We start from the raw sequence: 16801 nt of genomic DNA on the forward strand, positions 1-16801 counted from the left end.
TAGGCCCACATAAGGGCGGGCGTTACATAATATGATCTGGTAACACCTTTTTTTATTCTGTAACAAGTTAATATCAAGTCTGCAGGTAGATGTTTTACACTTTCTTTTTTGGTTCCATTAAAATCATTGAGGTTGATAAAGTGTGTCTAAGTGAAATATTGAATCAAACTTTAGGCCAGCTTTGTGTTGTCTGTTAAGCATTCTGCCTTTTTTTTTATGTACATAATTTTGTGTAGTATTGAATCTAGCATGAGTGACAAGATTTAGTTTGTCTCTTCTTTTTTTTTTTTTGTACTTGTGCAGACATGCCTACTTTACAAGTTTGGAGAGCGCTCCAAAGATGACTACTTTTCAAAAAACAATGAATTTGCAACCTGGTTGAAGGAAAAGAGAGGGATCTATTTCTAAGATTTGACATCTGAGAAAGCTAGAGAGATTTCTCAATTTTTTTGTAACCAAACAAAGTTTCAGTTTTTTTGTAACCTAAATTCATTGTATTTGATATCTGACATCTTTGATATCCATGTGTAATGATTGATATTTGTTTACTAGTTTTGTAAGAAATTAATGCAAGTAAAATTTTTTATTTATTACAATTTTTGATTTAATTTTTGTATTTATTTATAAAAACTATCGCAGACTGAAAATTCTGTAATTGCACACTCAAAGTTTAAACTGCCGGGAAATTATTTTGCGGCAGTTTTAGCAAACCGTCGGGAAACCATTTCGCGGCAGTTTTAGCAAACCGCCGGGAAATTATTTTGAACCGCCGATAAAAGAAGCGCTGGAAAATTATTTTAAACCGCCGGGAAATCATTTCTAACTGCCGTTAAAAGAACCGTCGGGAAATTATCTCGAACCGCCGAAAAATCATTTCTAACCGCCACTAAATAAACCGCCGGGAAATATTTCAAACCGCCGCAAAAACAACCGCCGAGAAATATTTCGAACCGCCGGGAAATCTATTTTAGTGGCGGTTATTCCAGCGGTTCTCTAAAACCGCCGTTAAATGGTTTAACGACACTGGTATCAGCGGCGGTTTGGTAAACCGCCGGGAAATGATTTTGCGACAGTTCTAAACCGCCGCTAAACGAATTTTAAACCGTCGAAAAATTCTTTTTTTCTGATAGTGTTAAGCGATCAAGAAAAATAATTATGAATCTTTTGATCACTAATCTATTATTAAATATATTTAGCGATGAAATATTCAATGCTAAATATCGCATTTCTCGTGATGAGTGTTGAGTTTTTTTATCCATGAACGTCTATCGAACTTCTGTTACAATTTCTCGAGTTCTCCACTTGTTCATACTTATTACACTTCTTCCTATATTAATTATCTGATTAATTTTGTTCTATTTTGATAAATATACCAATAGATATGATAATATATCCATTTTAAAAAAGGTTTTACTAATTAAAATAATCTGATCGAATTTCACCACTTGAAATACGATTATATCAATGGAACTCGATAAATTGAAGGTAGTCTGGCTCAGCATGTTTAGATTATTAGACTCTGCGAATCGGATAAAATAAGGTCTTTTCAGGCTCATTACATTACAATATTTGCAATTAACCCCTTTAATTTTTATCAACACATTACCATTACAGTATGACCTGACTAGACCGAGGAGTGGACACCGACAGAAGACAGCAGACAGCGGACAGCGGACCGACGCCTCAGCTAACAGCACCGCCCCCGACCCTATGAAGGGTGGAAAGAAGAAGCTTGAAACGGTGGTGTCGACGGCCCCTGTTGCGGCAGCAGACGAACGCGACGGAGCTGGGGAGCGTAGCGCCGTCGCCGGAGAAGAGGAGGAGGAGAAAGAAGAGGAGGAGGAAGAGGAAGAGGAAGGAGAGGGGGAGGGGTTAGGGGAGGAAGAATTACTTGGGGTAGGTGAAGGCCCCAAACTGGAGGATGGCTTCTACGAGATTGAAGACATCAGGAAGAAGAGAGTTCGAAAGGGTCAAATCCAGTACCTTATCAAGTGGTAAAATCCCACACCCTTTTTGATCTCCATCTCTTCCTCGCTCTAGGGATTCGAATTTTTGTTTCATGGTTCTTTTCTTCCTGGACCGAAGGCGAGGATGGGCGGAGACAGCCAACACCTGGGAGCCCTTAGAGAACATCCAGTCCTGTGCCGATATCATCGAAGCATTTGAAGAAAGGTGAGAATTTCTCGCTTCCCCACCCCAAAAACGTTTCTTAATACTTTTTTAAAGAAGTGCTTCTTCTCCCTTTCCAAACATTTGTTTGCTTAGTTGAGCTCTTCTTATGGTGGGCAGGACGAGGTCACCTCGTTCGCGAAAACGCAAGCGGAGACATGGAGGACCATATGGTATCGCTGCCCAGAAGAAGCGCTGCTTCCAAACTGAGGAATTTAAAATGATTCCTAATCTTACATCTGCCAATCAGATAAATTACGTTGGAAATTCAGTGACAAATGCTGATGCTGCTATAAATAACGAACAAGTTGGGAGGAAAGTAGTAGTGGGGAAGGAAATCGGAGAGTCGAAGAAGAAGAGCGGGAATGAGGAGGCTGAGGCATCGCCAGCTCAAGGAGTGGATAATGGGCATAACCTTGAGGCTCTTAATTTGGCAGAGCAGATAGCAACAAATGGTCATGTTTCTGTGAATCCCCCTTGTGGAAAGGAGGATGGTTCATTGGATGGGTTTTCGAAGGTGGAATGCGCTCAAGTACTGCAGGGCAATATACCCACTGGTGCAAAGAGGAGGAAATCTGGATTTGTGAGAAGGTTCACTCAGGGTTCTATAACCGGTCAACTGGATGAGCAGCAGACTGTAACTGTAAGGAGGGAAACTGGGCCTTGTGGAAAAGGTGAAAAGGCTATTATTAAACATGTTACTGAGTTTGATGACAAGAGTAAGTTAGATGATGCTGTAAAGCTACCTTCAATCACAAAGCTTTTAAAGCCAGTTCGTTTCTATGCTTCTGTGGTAAACAATGTGCAACAAGTGTCCATAACTTTCAAGGCTCTTAGGTGAGTTTTGGCAATCAGCTATTGCTTTACCTTTTTGAATCTTTTTAAAAGTTAACTCTTCTAGATCCATGAGTTTGATTTTTTACTAGAGTAAGGTAGGAGGCTTGAACGGGATATCCTTCTGCTTGTCCACTTTATGAATGTTTGAATGGAACACCTTCAATATATCTTTGCAGTTTCTCAGTTCAGGATATCTTGTCTTAAATGGCACTGGGGGATATGACTGTTTAATTTACCAATGACATAGAATGAAAGTTAGCAAATATAAAAAATGCTTCTTTTGTGCTTGAAGTGCACAATATATTTTTTGGTTGAATGGTTGGCCTTATACATCGATTTCTTCTTCTTTTTTTTTATGGTTATTGTAGCATTACCCATTACATTTGACCTGAATACTTCAACTGTGTCAAACCTAGTTCCATCATTCTCTAGCTAGACACACTTTAAGTTCAAATTGTAATTGTCCGATCAATATATCCTTGGTGGTTGAAACATTCAGGATCATCTTCACTATTGGAGGCCTGGCTTATAACTTCAAATAGCATATGTTATGCCTAGGTTGCAGGGTCGATCAGAAAATGGTAAAATTCTATAGTATCATACGATTATAATCATTGAACAAACGATTATTTGTGCCTGCATATCCAAATTAGCAATATTAGATGCATTTCTTTAGGTACATAGTTCAACTTTCTGTTAATATTATGTTCAACATCAATGCAGATCTAGGCTATTGAATAATAGTCTGGAGCCATATGTGATATGCATCTATACTACTATAGCACTTTAATGTGCTAACATTGCTATTCCTCCAAGGAGAAAATATTCCAATAGAGCTGTTGAGCACACAAATTGCCTTGTCATTGTTTGATAGGATGCATATTACTGTATGTGAAGTATTCAAAATTTTGTGAGCATAGGGAAAAGAAGTATTATGAATGGAGAATTATGTGATATGCACAAAAGATTAAGTTTTGGAATGGATTTTGATAAGAGAAAATAGTTGAGTGCAAAATTAAGGATTTGAGTATGAAATGTATTTGCACACTTTTCGTTAGGGCATAAACTTTGTGCAAAATAGAAATAAATTTCAGCTTGATTTAGATGCGAGTTCAGTTGTCATATCAAATAAAACCAATCTACAATTTGGTAGTTGATAAGGTAATTGCCCAACCCATTTAATGCAAGGAACAATAAGGGATTCAAAATACAATCTTTTCTTCCTATAAACTTTAAGGGGTTTGAAGTCACATTTGTTTGCTGATCTAGCTAGAGGATATAGTTTCATATCTTAGCGCCACAAGTTTGTTTTTAGCACTTCGCCCATGTGACACTTAGACAACTTGCACTTGCAGAGTTGCTAAGTATACCTAACTTGCTAGAAAGCTATACTAGAGAAGCTAAAAGAGCTTAAGAGATTTTTAGAGATTGAAGTAAGCTTTTTATATGTTTATAGGCATCCTCCTCTCCAATGAACGAATATACAATTTGGTACAACAATATACATTATTTATCCAGAAAGTTCTTATGAAATATCTAAATATTGCCATGATGAGAATGTCCTATAATGTATGCTAGAAATTTAAAGAGGATTCTAGAGCATGAATCAAGAGAGTAGGTGAGCATGGACCAAGAGAGTAGGCTAAAAAATTGATGACTTGTGCATACCTTTGGACCAACACAAACCTCTCATAAGCTTGAAAATTTGTGGGCTTGAAAGTTTATGGGGTTAGAAATTTGTATGCTATAATATTTCCCCCTATTTAAGCTTATGATGTCCTTAACACATTCTTAGGTTTATATGATGTCCTTAATGCATTATCAGGTTTATAGCGCTTAATGTGCTTGGCTAATTTCTATAAGGTGTCCTCTTCTTCTTAACATGCCTTGCTATATAGTATATTCTTTTACTTCACCAAGTATTCAGTGTAGTTTAGAACCTCTCTCATTCAAATGACCCTATTTGCGACAATGCACTCTATATGTCTATCAAAGGAGGCAACAACGGTTGTTGGTGCAATTGAACTTGTTTCTACTTAGGTTCTACTGGTCTTTGAGATAAGGGTTCAAGATTCTTAGATGATTCTTGAGCTTTAGTAGAATCTGAAATTGGTAAAACACCTTACCCACACGTTTAGTGATGGTGAAGGACCTTTGTATCTCTTTACTAACACCTTGTTCACTTTCTACAATGACTTGAATTGATGGGTAGGAATTTTACAAACACCATGCCACTTAAACTCTACATCACCTCTTTGTTTCTTCCCATTTTCTCATCTTCTTAGTCGCTTTATCTATATAAGTCCTTGAAGTATTAGTTTGGCATATAGGTTGCTAGATCTTCCCCTTATAAGTCAAGGTGATGGAATTAGGAGTCATGTGTTGTTGCCCCGTCACATTTTCAAATGGGCTTACTTATTGCCTTATTCTACAGTAAGTTGTCGGAGAATTAATGTGCTCAATTTGCCACATATCAACTTAAGTAATGAAAACTTACAAAAATTTAGATTCATCCCTAATAACTTAGAAAGTTACATCTAAAATCATTAGATGAAATGAGGGTTGTGATCACATACTCTGCTCCATAGAAGTCGCCAAAGCTTCACCATATATCAAAGGTGAGTTTGTAGCTTCATTTGTAGTGCAAAATTTGATGAGGAGGCAGGTATAAAAGGTGCATACTTGTTAAAACAATCAACTCCCATCTTGATGGGGTATTATACTTGTTGAAACAATCAACCATCATGATGCGTCTATATGCTTTGGGTTAGGTATGACCATGATGAAATCCATTGAGATGCTTTCCATGGTAGCTCCAAAGTGGGAAGGGATGCAAGTAGCCCTGGTGGGTGTCTGCACAAATCTTGATGTCATCTCCACACCTATGACCAATAATATGAATTCACTATGAGTGCTAGGGTTCTTGTCATGCTTGGATAACTAAGCCACTTAGATCCTTGATAATTATCTTCCATAAATTGTCATGCTTGGGCATGAAAACTATGGTTGGTGGAAGGTCATCTACCCAAAAGTGTCATCTCTTCCCCTTGCTAACCAACTTCGACAAACACTTGGCGAGAGGATTATAGTGTAATCTTCTTTGATGCGGTCGACAAGCATGCCTTATAGTTGACGCATGCTTAATATACCAAGCTCTAACTTCCTACTTAGTGCGACAACAACTACATTACTTTTGCTGGGCTTATACTCAAGTTGATAATTGAATGTTGTTAAGAAGACTCAAATGCAAATTTCTCTCATTTGATATACAACTCATTTGATATACAACTCAAAAATGTTTGCATTTGAATTAAACTTTTAATTTGGACTACCTCTTAAATTTGATACTTCCTTAGGGCTCCTTGTTGACTACAAGACAATCTACCTATGTGTCTTAGGGGTTGTTCCAAGTCAAAAGATCACTTTTTAAAATATTTTTTAAAACATGAGTTTTCAAAAGATATTTTCAAAAGTTTTTTTTCAAATAAGTTTTAAAAGGTCTTTTAAGAATTAGGTCTTTCAAGAATATACCTCCCCTTCAATTAGACACTCACTTAGGACATCCTTATTAGCTATAAGGATTTTCTACCTATGTGTCTTAGGATTCTAGACTTAGTGTTGATCTAAATATTTTGTGTCTAAATGTTGGTTTCACAGATATAGAGTTTTGAAAATTTTAGCATATAATTACACACAGTAAACATGAATTTCAAATAATGATCAAATTTTCAAAAATAATTTTTTAGAAAATAGTTTAATAATTTTTAAAATTTGTGATTTAAACATCTCACCTATTCTAAGTGTCTTAGTACATGACATACAATGGTTGCCTTACGAGTTTCGTGAGATGTTTTATCAATTTTATCTTTATTAAATTAATAATAGTGTTTGACCTTGTGTTAAATTTATGTTTAAGTCCACATTTCAAAAATCAACTTTTAGGACGTGGCGAGGCAGGGACCTTCTTGGTTATCGGAACAATGACCACTTCCTTAGACAAAGTCTTTTGAAGAAATTATGACCTTAATCAACTTCTTAGAAAACCCTGGTGTAATTAGTCCAAGAAGTGACGAGGTAGTTTCAGTTAGGTCAATTTAGGTAAACAGACCAAGCAATGTACTCTTTATCTCACTTGACTACCTAGATTAAGCTCCCTGATGTACTATCATTTCACCTCACTCTGGTACTATGTAGGGCAAGTGTCAACCAGTCATTTGTCTTTAACTAACCATTCTAAATTAAGCACGTATTAAACATGATGACATGACATTTATGTGCATAATAAATAAGCATATGCATGTATATGACAAGTATACATGATTTAATCAAGGCAAATAATTTTTAATTTCTAATAATGTATCAAATTCTCGATTTGATATATTTCGCATCGACCCGCGAATGTGTCAACCAATTTTGACACACTTTAAATTTTATTTCATTCGGTAATATTTTAAGTTAGTTTAATAATTATAAGTATTTTATTATAATTAGATTCATGGCTTTTAATTTTTTTTGTTTGAATTATTAAGTTGTGGATTTGATTTTTGATTTGAATTAAGTTATGTTTAAATTATTAATTTATTTTTTGAATTTTTATTTTTATTTTTGAATTTATTTTTCAATTATTAGTTCTTTTTGAATTTTTAGTTTAGTTATGTTCCATAATTAAATAGAACTTGATGATAATTTAAATTTGAGTTTTTAAGATTTAAATTTGACTTGTTAAAATTTATAGAATTATTTTCTTGAATTTTAAGATTTAATTTTAAATTTTTAGATTTAATTTTAAATTTTTAGAATTATTTATTATTTCATAATTAAAGGGTACACGATTGTAGTTAATTTTATTATTTAATTTTAGATTTTTAGTATTTAAATTTGAATTAGTATTTTTAAACTTTGAAAATTTATTATAAGAATTTTTAGGATTTAATTTTGATTTTTTCGTGATTCGATTATTAATTTTAGGATTTATTTTATTAGGTTTTGAATTTATTATTAGGATTATCTTAATTATTTAATTTTGAATTATTTATTAAAATTGAATTATTCAATTTATCTTGATAATTATCAATTTTATCTTGTTTGGTTGATTATTATTATTAAATTTTTAAATTTATTAAATTTATTAAATTAATTAAATTTAAATTATCCAATTTGCCATTATCTTAATTGATTAAGTTAAAGATTGATCAAATTTCTTATTTATTATATCTTGATTAATTAAAATTTCAGATTTAATTAAATTATTAATATTAGTTAAACTATTTGAATTAATTAAATTTGAATTTATCAAATTGGATAATTTTGAATTAGTCAAATTAGATGAGTTTTCATAATTGATAAAATCTAAGTTTGAATTTTTTAAATTAATTAATTCATTTTATTTAATAAAATTTCAGATTTATATGATTTTTTAAAATTTGTTAAATTTGAATTTTGTATATTTTTAAATTATTTAAATTGGTCAAATTATTTGAATTATTCAAATTAGATAATTATAAATTTTCTGAGTTATTTGAATTATTCAAATTAACTGAATTTTTTAAATTAATTAAATTTGAATTTTTTAATTGAAAATTTCAAACTATTTAAGATTTTTTGAACTAGTGAAATTAATATTTTTATTAATTAAATTTTCTGAATTATCTAAATTTTTTAAAAAAATAATTCTATCATGCGAAATCCTATGGGCATTTTTATAATTAAACGTACTTATCGCAATCACATCCCCTATTTTCGATTTCTTCTCTATCGTCTTTCTCTCCGAGCACCGATTCTTGTAGTGTCCGCGTTTCTGACACTTGAAGCACATGATGTGCTCTTTGTTTCTCCGAGCTCTTGGCATCGGTTGCTTTTTTGTCGTTGGTGGTGCCGTTTGAGTCTTACGAGTAAGACACTAGTTTTTATAGTATCCTCTCTCCTTGCATTTAAAATAGATTATATGTAATTTAAAACGAAGTGTAAAATTTTTACCTCGCTCTCCCTCTTCTTTGCCTTCTTGCTCCTGTGGCGGTTAGTCCAATCAAGAGCAGACCTTCTCTGATACCAATTGTAGGACTGGTGGACGCGCTAGAGGGGGGGGGGGGTGAGTAGCGCGTTCTTTCGTTCGTTTGACTTTACAAAAACTAGCAGCGGAATTAGTAATAACAAGCAGGGGACTTACGGATTTACTTGGTTCCTAACCTCCCAGGGTTAGTACGTCCAAGGCCTATGCACGGGAAGGCGTCCGTCTACTAATAGTCTCCTTTCCGGACCTTTGTTCGGAGGCGGAGAACTTCTGTTTGCTTCTCTTATGCTTCCTTCATTTTGCTTCCAGCTCCTGATCCTTGTAAGATCAGCATACGAACAAATAAGCAACTTAAGCCTACCTGTAGGCCGTTTGACCTACTAGGCTTACCAAACCCTTATCCTGTAGGTCTAATCTACTGGTTTACCCGTGTCTATCTTCCAGTTAGGACTAATCACTTTCATAGGTAGACTTCCCACTTGCCAAATATCCTATTTGGATTTTTCCTTGCCTAACCTCCAGTTAGGATAAGTCACTTCCATAGGTAGACTTCTCACTTGCCAAATATTTTATTACCCTTGACCTACTTGGACTTTCCTTTGCCCGACCTCCAGTTAAGATTTCCTTGCCCAGCTTTACTCATTAGAATTTTGCTTAGTCTTCAACTAGAACTTTCTGCCTTGTCCGGTTTAACCGACTAGGACTTCTTGTTCGGTCCAATTGATTAGGATTTTTCACTAGTCTTTTGGTCAAACTGACCTGACTAGACTTCACTCACATCTAAACATTAATATTTGGATCAACCCTTGATCAAATTGACCAGACTTAGGTGTATTATCAAATATTTAAACTCTGGGGACAGACTAGTGCTCCTTGCACTAATAGTTATGTATATCACTTGTAACCCATCGTAAGCCCCTCTTTCACTGTGGTATGAGTAAGATAGCATATATAGATACCCATTGATATGGCCCTATTATGTGTCAAGGCTAGTAAAAGAATGGGTATATTGCTCAATCTGTTTGATATGACCAATTATGTTACTCATCCATCTGCACTGGAAGCACCACTTCTTATTTATCTTTCTTTTCACAAATCTGAATTGGCTAATTGTACTCTGATAGCATTTGGTCTTGTGATTTCTCGATTTTCGAAATGTCTTGAAGACTCGGGTAGTAAAAAAAACATTGTTATAACCAAGATTAACTCTATGGCATTCATAGTTTCATTACGTAGAGTTTCCATGCTCATGTATAAAGGCATAACTTTATCCATGTGCTTTGTATTAGCGTAGAGTTCACTTCTAACAATGCAGTCATTCCTACCCAATCACCCTAGTCCCACAAGCCTACAAGCCTCTTATTATCAATGTACATTAGAGATGATTTGACACCGACCAGTCAGTGATAACATCCTTATCTAGGTTAAGGTAGTAAATAGGATGGTTGGGCTACATTAAAGAGGAAGAACTTGATTCAGAATCAACAAGCAAACTGTAGAAGCACTTCCGATGAGGAAGAACTTTAGCCCAGCTGAGAGACCTTGAGAAGCACCTCATTCGAATTGGGAGCATTTCTTACAAATTACATCTGGATGCCTTCTATTTTCTCCTGAAATAATAACTTCACAGATTCCTTCAGTTGAAGAGCCACTTTCAGACTTGTGCTTGGGTTATTTGAAATAAGCCCCAAGATCTAATTGTAATTTGGCCTTACCAGTTGCCTTCCTTAGTAAACTCATAATTGTAATTATCAAGAAAAAAGGTAAAAGTTTACTAGTGCTCTTTGGGCAAATCACGATAGATAGAGAATGTTTGCCATCTACTTCTGCTAGCTCAGCATCAAATTTACTGGTGTGTTAAGTGAATTTTGTTGGAGCATTCTAAGGGAGAGGAGTTCAGCTGAATTAAGATTGCAGCATTTAGTTGATCCGCGTTACAGGAAGTTTAAAAATAAAGTGAGCTGGGTTTTGGTTGAGGTGAGTTTGGTCGAATGAGATCATCTAGCTTGGATTGGAAAAGGGATATGGTGGACGGGCTGAATGAGGAATAAGGTGGGAAGAAGGCTTTAAGGCTTTGGGATTGAAGAATAAATGGACAGTCTGAGATGGAGATTATGGGTGGAGATAGATGTGGACCATGGTGGATAGGCGCCAAGTCATTTGCATAATCACTCAAAACCTCTAGAATCACTATAGTCATTGTATCAAGCCACCAGAAGCCCTCCCCATCTGTGTCTTTGATTCCCTTTTATAGACCCCCTGAAATCCTGCCCTCCCCATCGGTATCTTTGATTCCCTTTTATAGACACCATGAGATCCTGCCTCATGGTAATGCTACTCGCAGCTAGGACTTTCAGATGGATTTGACTTATTCCTTGGCTATTGACCAACTTGACTGTACGCATGCCATCATCTTACTAGTTACACCCAATTCTTCTACACCCAAGGCACACACCAAGGGAGCCTTGTTCACATTGTTGATCACCACAATTGGCACATGTCATCTTAACAATATGAAAGCAATAGATTTCAGTATAGTGCCCCACTTGCCATGGAGACTACACTAGTGTTATCTACATTTTTTATATACAAAGGTGGCTAGCATAAATTGACCACCCTCTCTTCTGAACCTAGCAATCTCAAGCGCTAGAGCTGTCTACTCGGTAACAATGGCATACTATTAGTATTTGATTGTCCTTCATTTCCATTTCAATGCATTGATCAAATAGATACAGGTGATAGATAGAATAGGAATACTTAGCGTAATTTCCTAGTTATTTTAGATGCTAATTTTTTATGGTTGTATAAATGGTTGCTTCCATTCAGATAATACTAGAGAATCAGACTATGCAAATACGAGGCTAACTAATTTATTCATATTCTATCAAACCATTGGAGTCTGTAATAACAGTTTTGCTATAAACATTCGATCTCTGTACCATGTGGGAGAGGGAGAGCATTTCATTAGACAGTCGAGATTTGCATTGCTGATAGTATCCCATATCATTTCTTTATATACTAGTCCTACAAAATGTATTTATATTTTTCAAAAACCAACCAAGCTCATAGATCTGAAGAACGAAAGAAGTAAATTTATAAAAAAAAACACAAATTTCTAGCCATGCTGAGTTTAGTTTGAGACTTCATCTTTCTTTCCAGCATTGACAACTTGCACTAGCCTCAGTTAATTATGATATGGATTGATGTACAGGTCTGATGGAAAAGAAGTGCTTATTGATAACAAAGAACTGAAAGCTAATTACCCATTGTTGGTAAGCTGCACAGCCTATTTATTCCATTGTTATAATTTTTTCTGATGGCATTAGTGAAATTGAGTTTTCATACCATAGTTAATCAGTTTCTACGAGCAACACATTCGCTACAACCCAAACCAATGAGCTATTTCAACAAAGATCAACAATTGGCTGGAGATTATGGGCCTTAATTATTTGCTCTCTAATGGTAGGCGGGAGAGTTTTCTCTGTAAAATCAGTTAAGCTGCTTTGAGTTTTTTTTACTTCTTACGAGGTACGTGTTGTAACATTGGCAACTAAGAATGAGATGTTTGTGTCATTACATTTTCCACGCATCACTGTGTATACAAGTTTATCAACAATTTTTTGGAAGTCAATAGATCCAAAAGTTTTTGTCAGCTGATGATGTTGAGCAATAGCCGTTTGCAGCTTTAACTGCCTGAATACGACAAACTTCGAAATCCGAAAAATAGTCAAATGTAGTGGACAGCAGACAAATCATTGGCCGATGTGAGCGAGGACATAATTGTAGTGTTATTCAACTGTCGATGGAACATCGATATTATTAATTTATTTAATTTGACTTATTTAGCTGTCTAGATGCCAATGTCTCTAATAATTGTTGCCATTTTTTGTTATAATCAGGTAATTAGCAAATATTTGGATTTGTTTCAATCAAGTAAGGCAAAATTTTAAGTCTCATTTAAACTAAGACTAGTCGTTTGATGATCTGGAAAACAAAACTATTTGTCAATTATGTTGTGGTTCAGTTCGAATTAAGGTGGTCTTGCTGAATTGAATGATGCTGTAGGCATTTAATGTGAATAATCAGGAATAAAGAACTCAACATTAAGAACGTGTGAATCTCTACCTCGCTAAATGTGTTGTCTTTCTGGTACAAAATGAAATTGAAAACAATGTAATAGAAATTTTGATTGTTTGGCATAAATATTTTTTTTTAAAAAAAATAATTTTTGAATGTTTACTATTTGGCGCAATGTAAGATTTTGGTTAATAGAAAGTTTAGTCGGTTAACTGAAAAATATATATATATTTTAGATATTTTAAAAAAATAGTAGAATTTTTTATTAATCATAAGTCGTTCATCCACATTAATAATTATTTTTATCCTTATCCTATGTTTGTGTTATGAATCTTTTCTTCTCGTCCCAAGTCTTTTGGCAACTTATTTGCATTACATTGAGTAATCGTGCTACTAAACCCACCCAACTTGCTTGAATTACGCTTGCAGTGTCTTCCCTATTAGATAGCTCGACTCACGAAGTCCAACCTATTCACTTGCCTTGCTCAACCCACCTAACTTGCATGATATGCTCATGCTCTTGGCCACCACATCGACTGAGAGGCTTGCCTTTATTTGTGTTTTTAATATGTTCATCAAGTAAGGACTTAGAATACTACATATAAACTCGTGAAGCTTGATAAGTTGATACGATCAAGTTATAGTTTGTTGGATATGATTCTACATGATTGAGTTTTAAGGTTCAAAGGGCTAACACAAAGGTGAATTTGAATTGCAAGGATAAAAGGATGACATTAGAAGCGAGCTCAGGAGAGTTTGAAGCATGTAAGGTACTAAAAATCTAATACGAATGGACTCTACGGTGAATCAGAAAGTTATGGGGGAGAATGGATGACATGTGGAATAAATACGCAAAGTTTCGTGCATTTGATAACCGAAAGCCGGACATGAGGTGAACTCTAGGGAGGTTGCATTAAGGTAAACTCAGACTAGGAGAAGGATGACATGGATCAATCTTAGGGAGCTTAGCACATTCAAGGTGTTGGTGCAATCGGATTTTGATCGAGTTAAGTGTAGAGTCCAAGCAAGTAAAAAGTGATTGAATTTTTGGAAGTGAGTAAAAAGGCTAAGTAGATCAAGAATGATTAGATATCTAATAGTTGGTGGAAGACTTAGTAGAAAAATCAAGCAGTTGATAGCAAGTACTAGTTGGGATCTAAGTAACGAAAAGTCTTAATTGAAAATTAGGCAACGACAAGACCTAGTTGGGAACTAGGCAATTGCAGAGTTAGTTGGGAATTAGACAGTGGAAGACCTAGTTGGGAACTAGGCGGTGGAAGTCCCGATAGGTCAGCTGAGAGCTAAGCACTTGATAAAGGTGAAGTCTTGGAGTAATGAATTCCAAACAAGTAAATCTAGTAGGTTAGGGAGACCAAGTACTAGATTTTTGCATGTTGGTTGCATGTGTCTTCTTGAAGGTTGTAGTTGGAAGAAAACTTGAAAGATCGGAGCCCATCTAGAGCCCGGACTCAAGGGGAAGTGGTTCGAGTGATTGGATCTTAGTTTGGTCGATCGGACCCAAGTTGGTCTAGGTGACCAGAACATGTTCGGTCGACCGGAAGTCGACTTTATCCAATATGAGTTTGACAGTCAACGAATGAGTTTTGACTGTGTTCTAGGTGATCGGAGGATGTTCCAAGCGATCGAAAGTCCAAAAATTAGCTTAAAGAGGATCTAGTTTGCAATTAAGTTAGCGGAGGTCCAGTCGACCAAAAGAGCTACTAGGCGACTAGAAGAGTGTCGATCGAGCTCTATAAAAGAGGAGTTGAGGCATCTGCTTCCACAATCAAACTCTCTTTCTCAGTGTTTGAAAATTGCTCAAAATTCTGTTAGTATGATATGAGAAGCACTAGGAGGAATGTTGTGACATTCAAGACTTCAGATTAAATCAAGATGAGTTTGTTTGCTTTTCATTTAAGATCTTATTGCTACTTTTATTATTATGATTGTTATTATATTTGAGAGATGGTTTAGGGTAATCACCTTAGATATTATATTATTTATTGAATAAATAAAATTACTATTTGAGTGTACATTTTCTATATATTTGATTTGATCTTAAACTCAATTACTGAAGTCCACAATACAATGCATAGCATGAGAGAAATTGTGAGTGGATCATAATTAGAAGGTATCTCTATATGTATAATTATGTACGTATTGAAATATTTCTTAGTCGATGAATCGATGAGACTGTATATCATTAATTCTGTGAGATTAGCATATGTAAGACTTCTTGATTTTTATCAAGCAGCCGATCCTAATAGGTTGGAAATATTAGGATGTTGAGAATTAACATATGGATACTGGTTAAGAGTAACTAGTTCATCGAACGTGAGACCTACCATGAGACTTCATGTGGTTCTATGAATGTCTATGAAGATCTCATTGCAGCTCGAGTGTAAGTTTCCTTTGACTTGATGTATTCAAGTCATCTTGATCATGGAGCCTTATACTTTGACATCTTAAGCAAGTGTCTCTACGGAGGTATGAACTCGGGATGATTGGGTATAAGTTGAAGTGTTTGAAAGTGATTAAGTAGCTAATAGAGGATCCACCACCCCTTTAATTAGAAGACATATACCCTATGAGTACTTGTTAGGATTATTACTTGTAAGTCTTTGGCCAAAGTAGAAACACGTTAAGAGGATGATTCTTTTGGATAGATATTTTGAGTAACTTGAATCCGTAGGAACTACGCTTGGGCTAGGTGTCACATAAGTTAAGAGGGTATAAGATGTGTGAAAAGAACATACATACGAACAATCGGAACTACTGAAGGGTTCAGAAATGATTCTGGAATCAACTATAATTTTTTGATTATAGTGTTGGGATGTATACTATAAGCCTAGCTTTTTGTATAAACATCTATTTTGCTATAATATTGAAATGAGAATCACTTTGATCAAATGTTTGCATTATATGTTAATGCAGTTGTCCACTTAATTTATATTGTAGATAACATGGTGTATGATGTCACACAGAAGATCATGTTATTTGCATTTTGTTTAACATGTCATTCATATGGTGCATTACATGAGACTATTCTAGTGCTTACTACCTGCAGAGTTATTTATGATATCTTGCTGAACTTTGGTATGTATCCTTGTTATCTTTATTTATCTCTTCATGCACTATCTGTCTCTATTACCCATTGAGTTTTGTACTCACGCCTTTGGACCCTGGAATTTTTCTGTCTTCCCAAGTACCAGGTAGAAGCTTACAGATGATGCCAGGGATCTGCCAGCTGTGCCATCTCACATCAGAAGAATTGGTAGATTTAGATTTATTCCTTTTAGTAGTAGTTCGATAAGGTTGTCTTAACAATTGTTACATTCGATATGGTTGTAGACAGGTTATATGCATTGGTGTGGTTCTTATCGCGGTCTTCCGTTGTGTGGTTTTATATCTCATATGGATTTCTTTATACACGGTTGTTGGCTTTCTCTGTGATTTAATAGTTGCAATTGTAATCTTTCTGCTTGCGCATTTTGGTTTTGTGTTGGTGCAATCTTTGCCCCAAGTGCATTGAGTTTCAATGTTTGGCTAAACCATGTTTAAAGTTAGGCAATACTTGTGATCTAACATGTGTGATGCAAGTTTGCAGGAAAGTCCAAGCGTGGTCTTGGCAAAGGAAAGTCCAAGTGGGAAGTCTTGGCAAAGAGGAAAAAGTCCAAGGAAAGTCCAAGGTCTTGGCAAAGGAAAAGT

At 35.2% G+C, this 16801-nt stretch overlaps 1 protein-coding gene across 1 annotated transcript; it reads left to right on the top strand.

Annotated features, from left to right (window-relative positions):
* Positions 1-1637: 1637 nt before the first annotated feature.
* On the top strand, positions 1638-12814 carry LOC141843355 (putative chromo domain-containing protein LHP1). The gene is made up of 5 exons (XM_074731436.1): positions 1638-1994; positions 2086-2172; positions 2290-3006; positions 12228-12288; positions 12367-12814. Exons 1-5 carry the CDS (start codon positions 1711-1713, stop codon positions 12412-12414), a joined length of 1197 nt encoding a protein of 398 aa, XP_074587537.1. The 5' UTR covers positions 1638-1710; the 3' UTR covers positions 12415-12814.
* The last annotated feature ends 3987 nt before the right edge of the window (positions 12815-16801 follow it).

This window comes from Curcuma longa, chromosome 12, assembly GCF_044706935.1.
Source record: "Curcuma longa cultivar G26 ecotype Majalengka, Jawa Barat chromosome 12, ITB_CL_G26_1.1, whole genome shotgun sequence".
Classification (NCBI taxonomy): domain Eukaryota; kingdom Viridiplantae; phylum Streptophyta; class Magnoliopsida; order Zingiberales; family Zingiberaceae; genus Curcuma; species Curcuma longa.

Coding starts and splice junctions, on each gene's coding strand:
- LOC141843355 (XM_074731436.1), top strand. CDS start 1,711: ATGAAGGGTGGAAAGAAGAAGCTTGAAACGGTGGTGTCGACGGCCCCT. Junction 3,007..12,227: donor ATAACTTTCAAGGCTCTTAG/GTGAGTTTTGGC, acceptor ATTGATGTACAG/GTCTGATGGAAAAGAAGTGC. Junction 12,289..12,366: donor AAGCTAATTACCCATTGTTG/GTAAGCTGCACA, acceptor TTCATACCATAG/TTAATCAGTTTCTACGAGCA.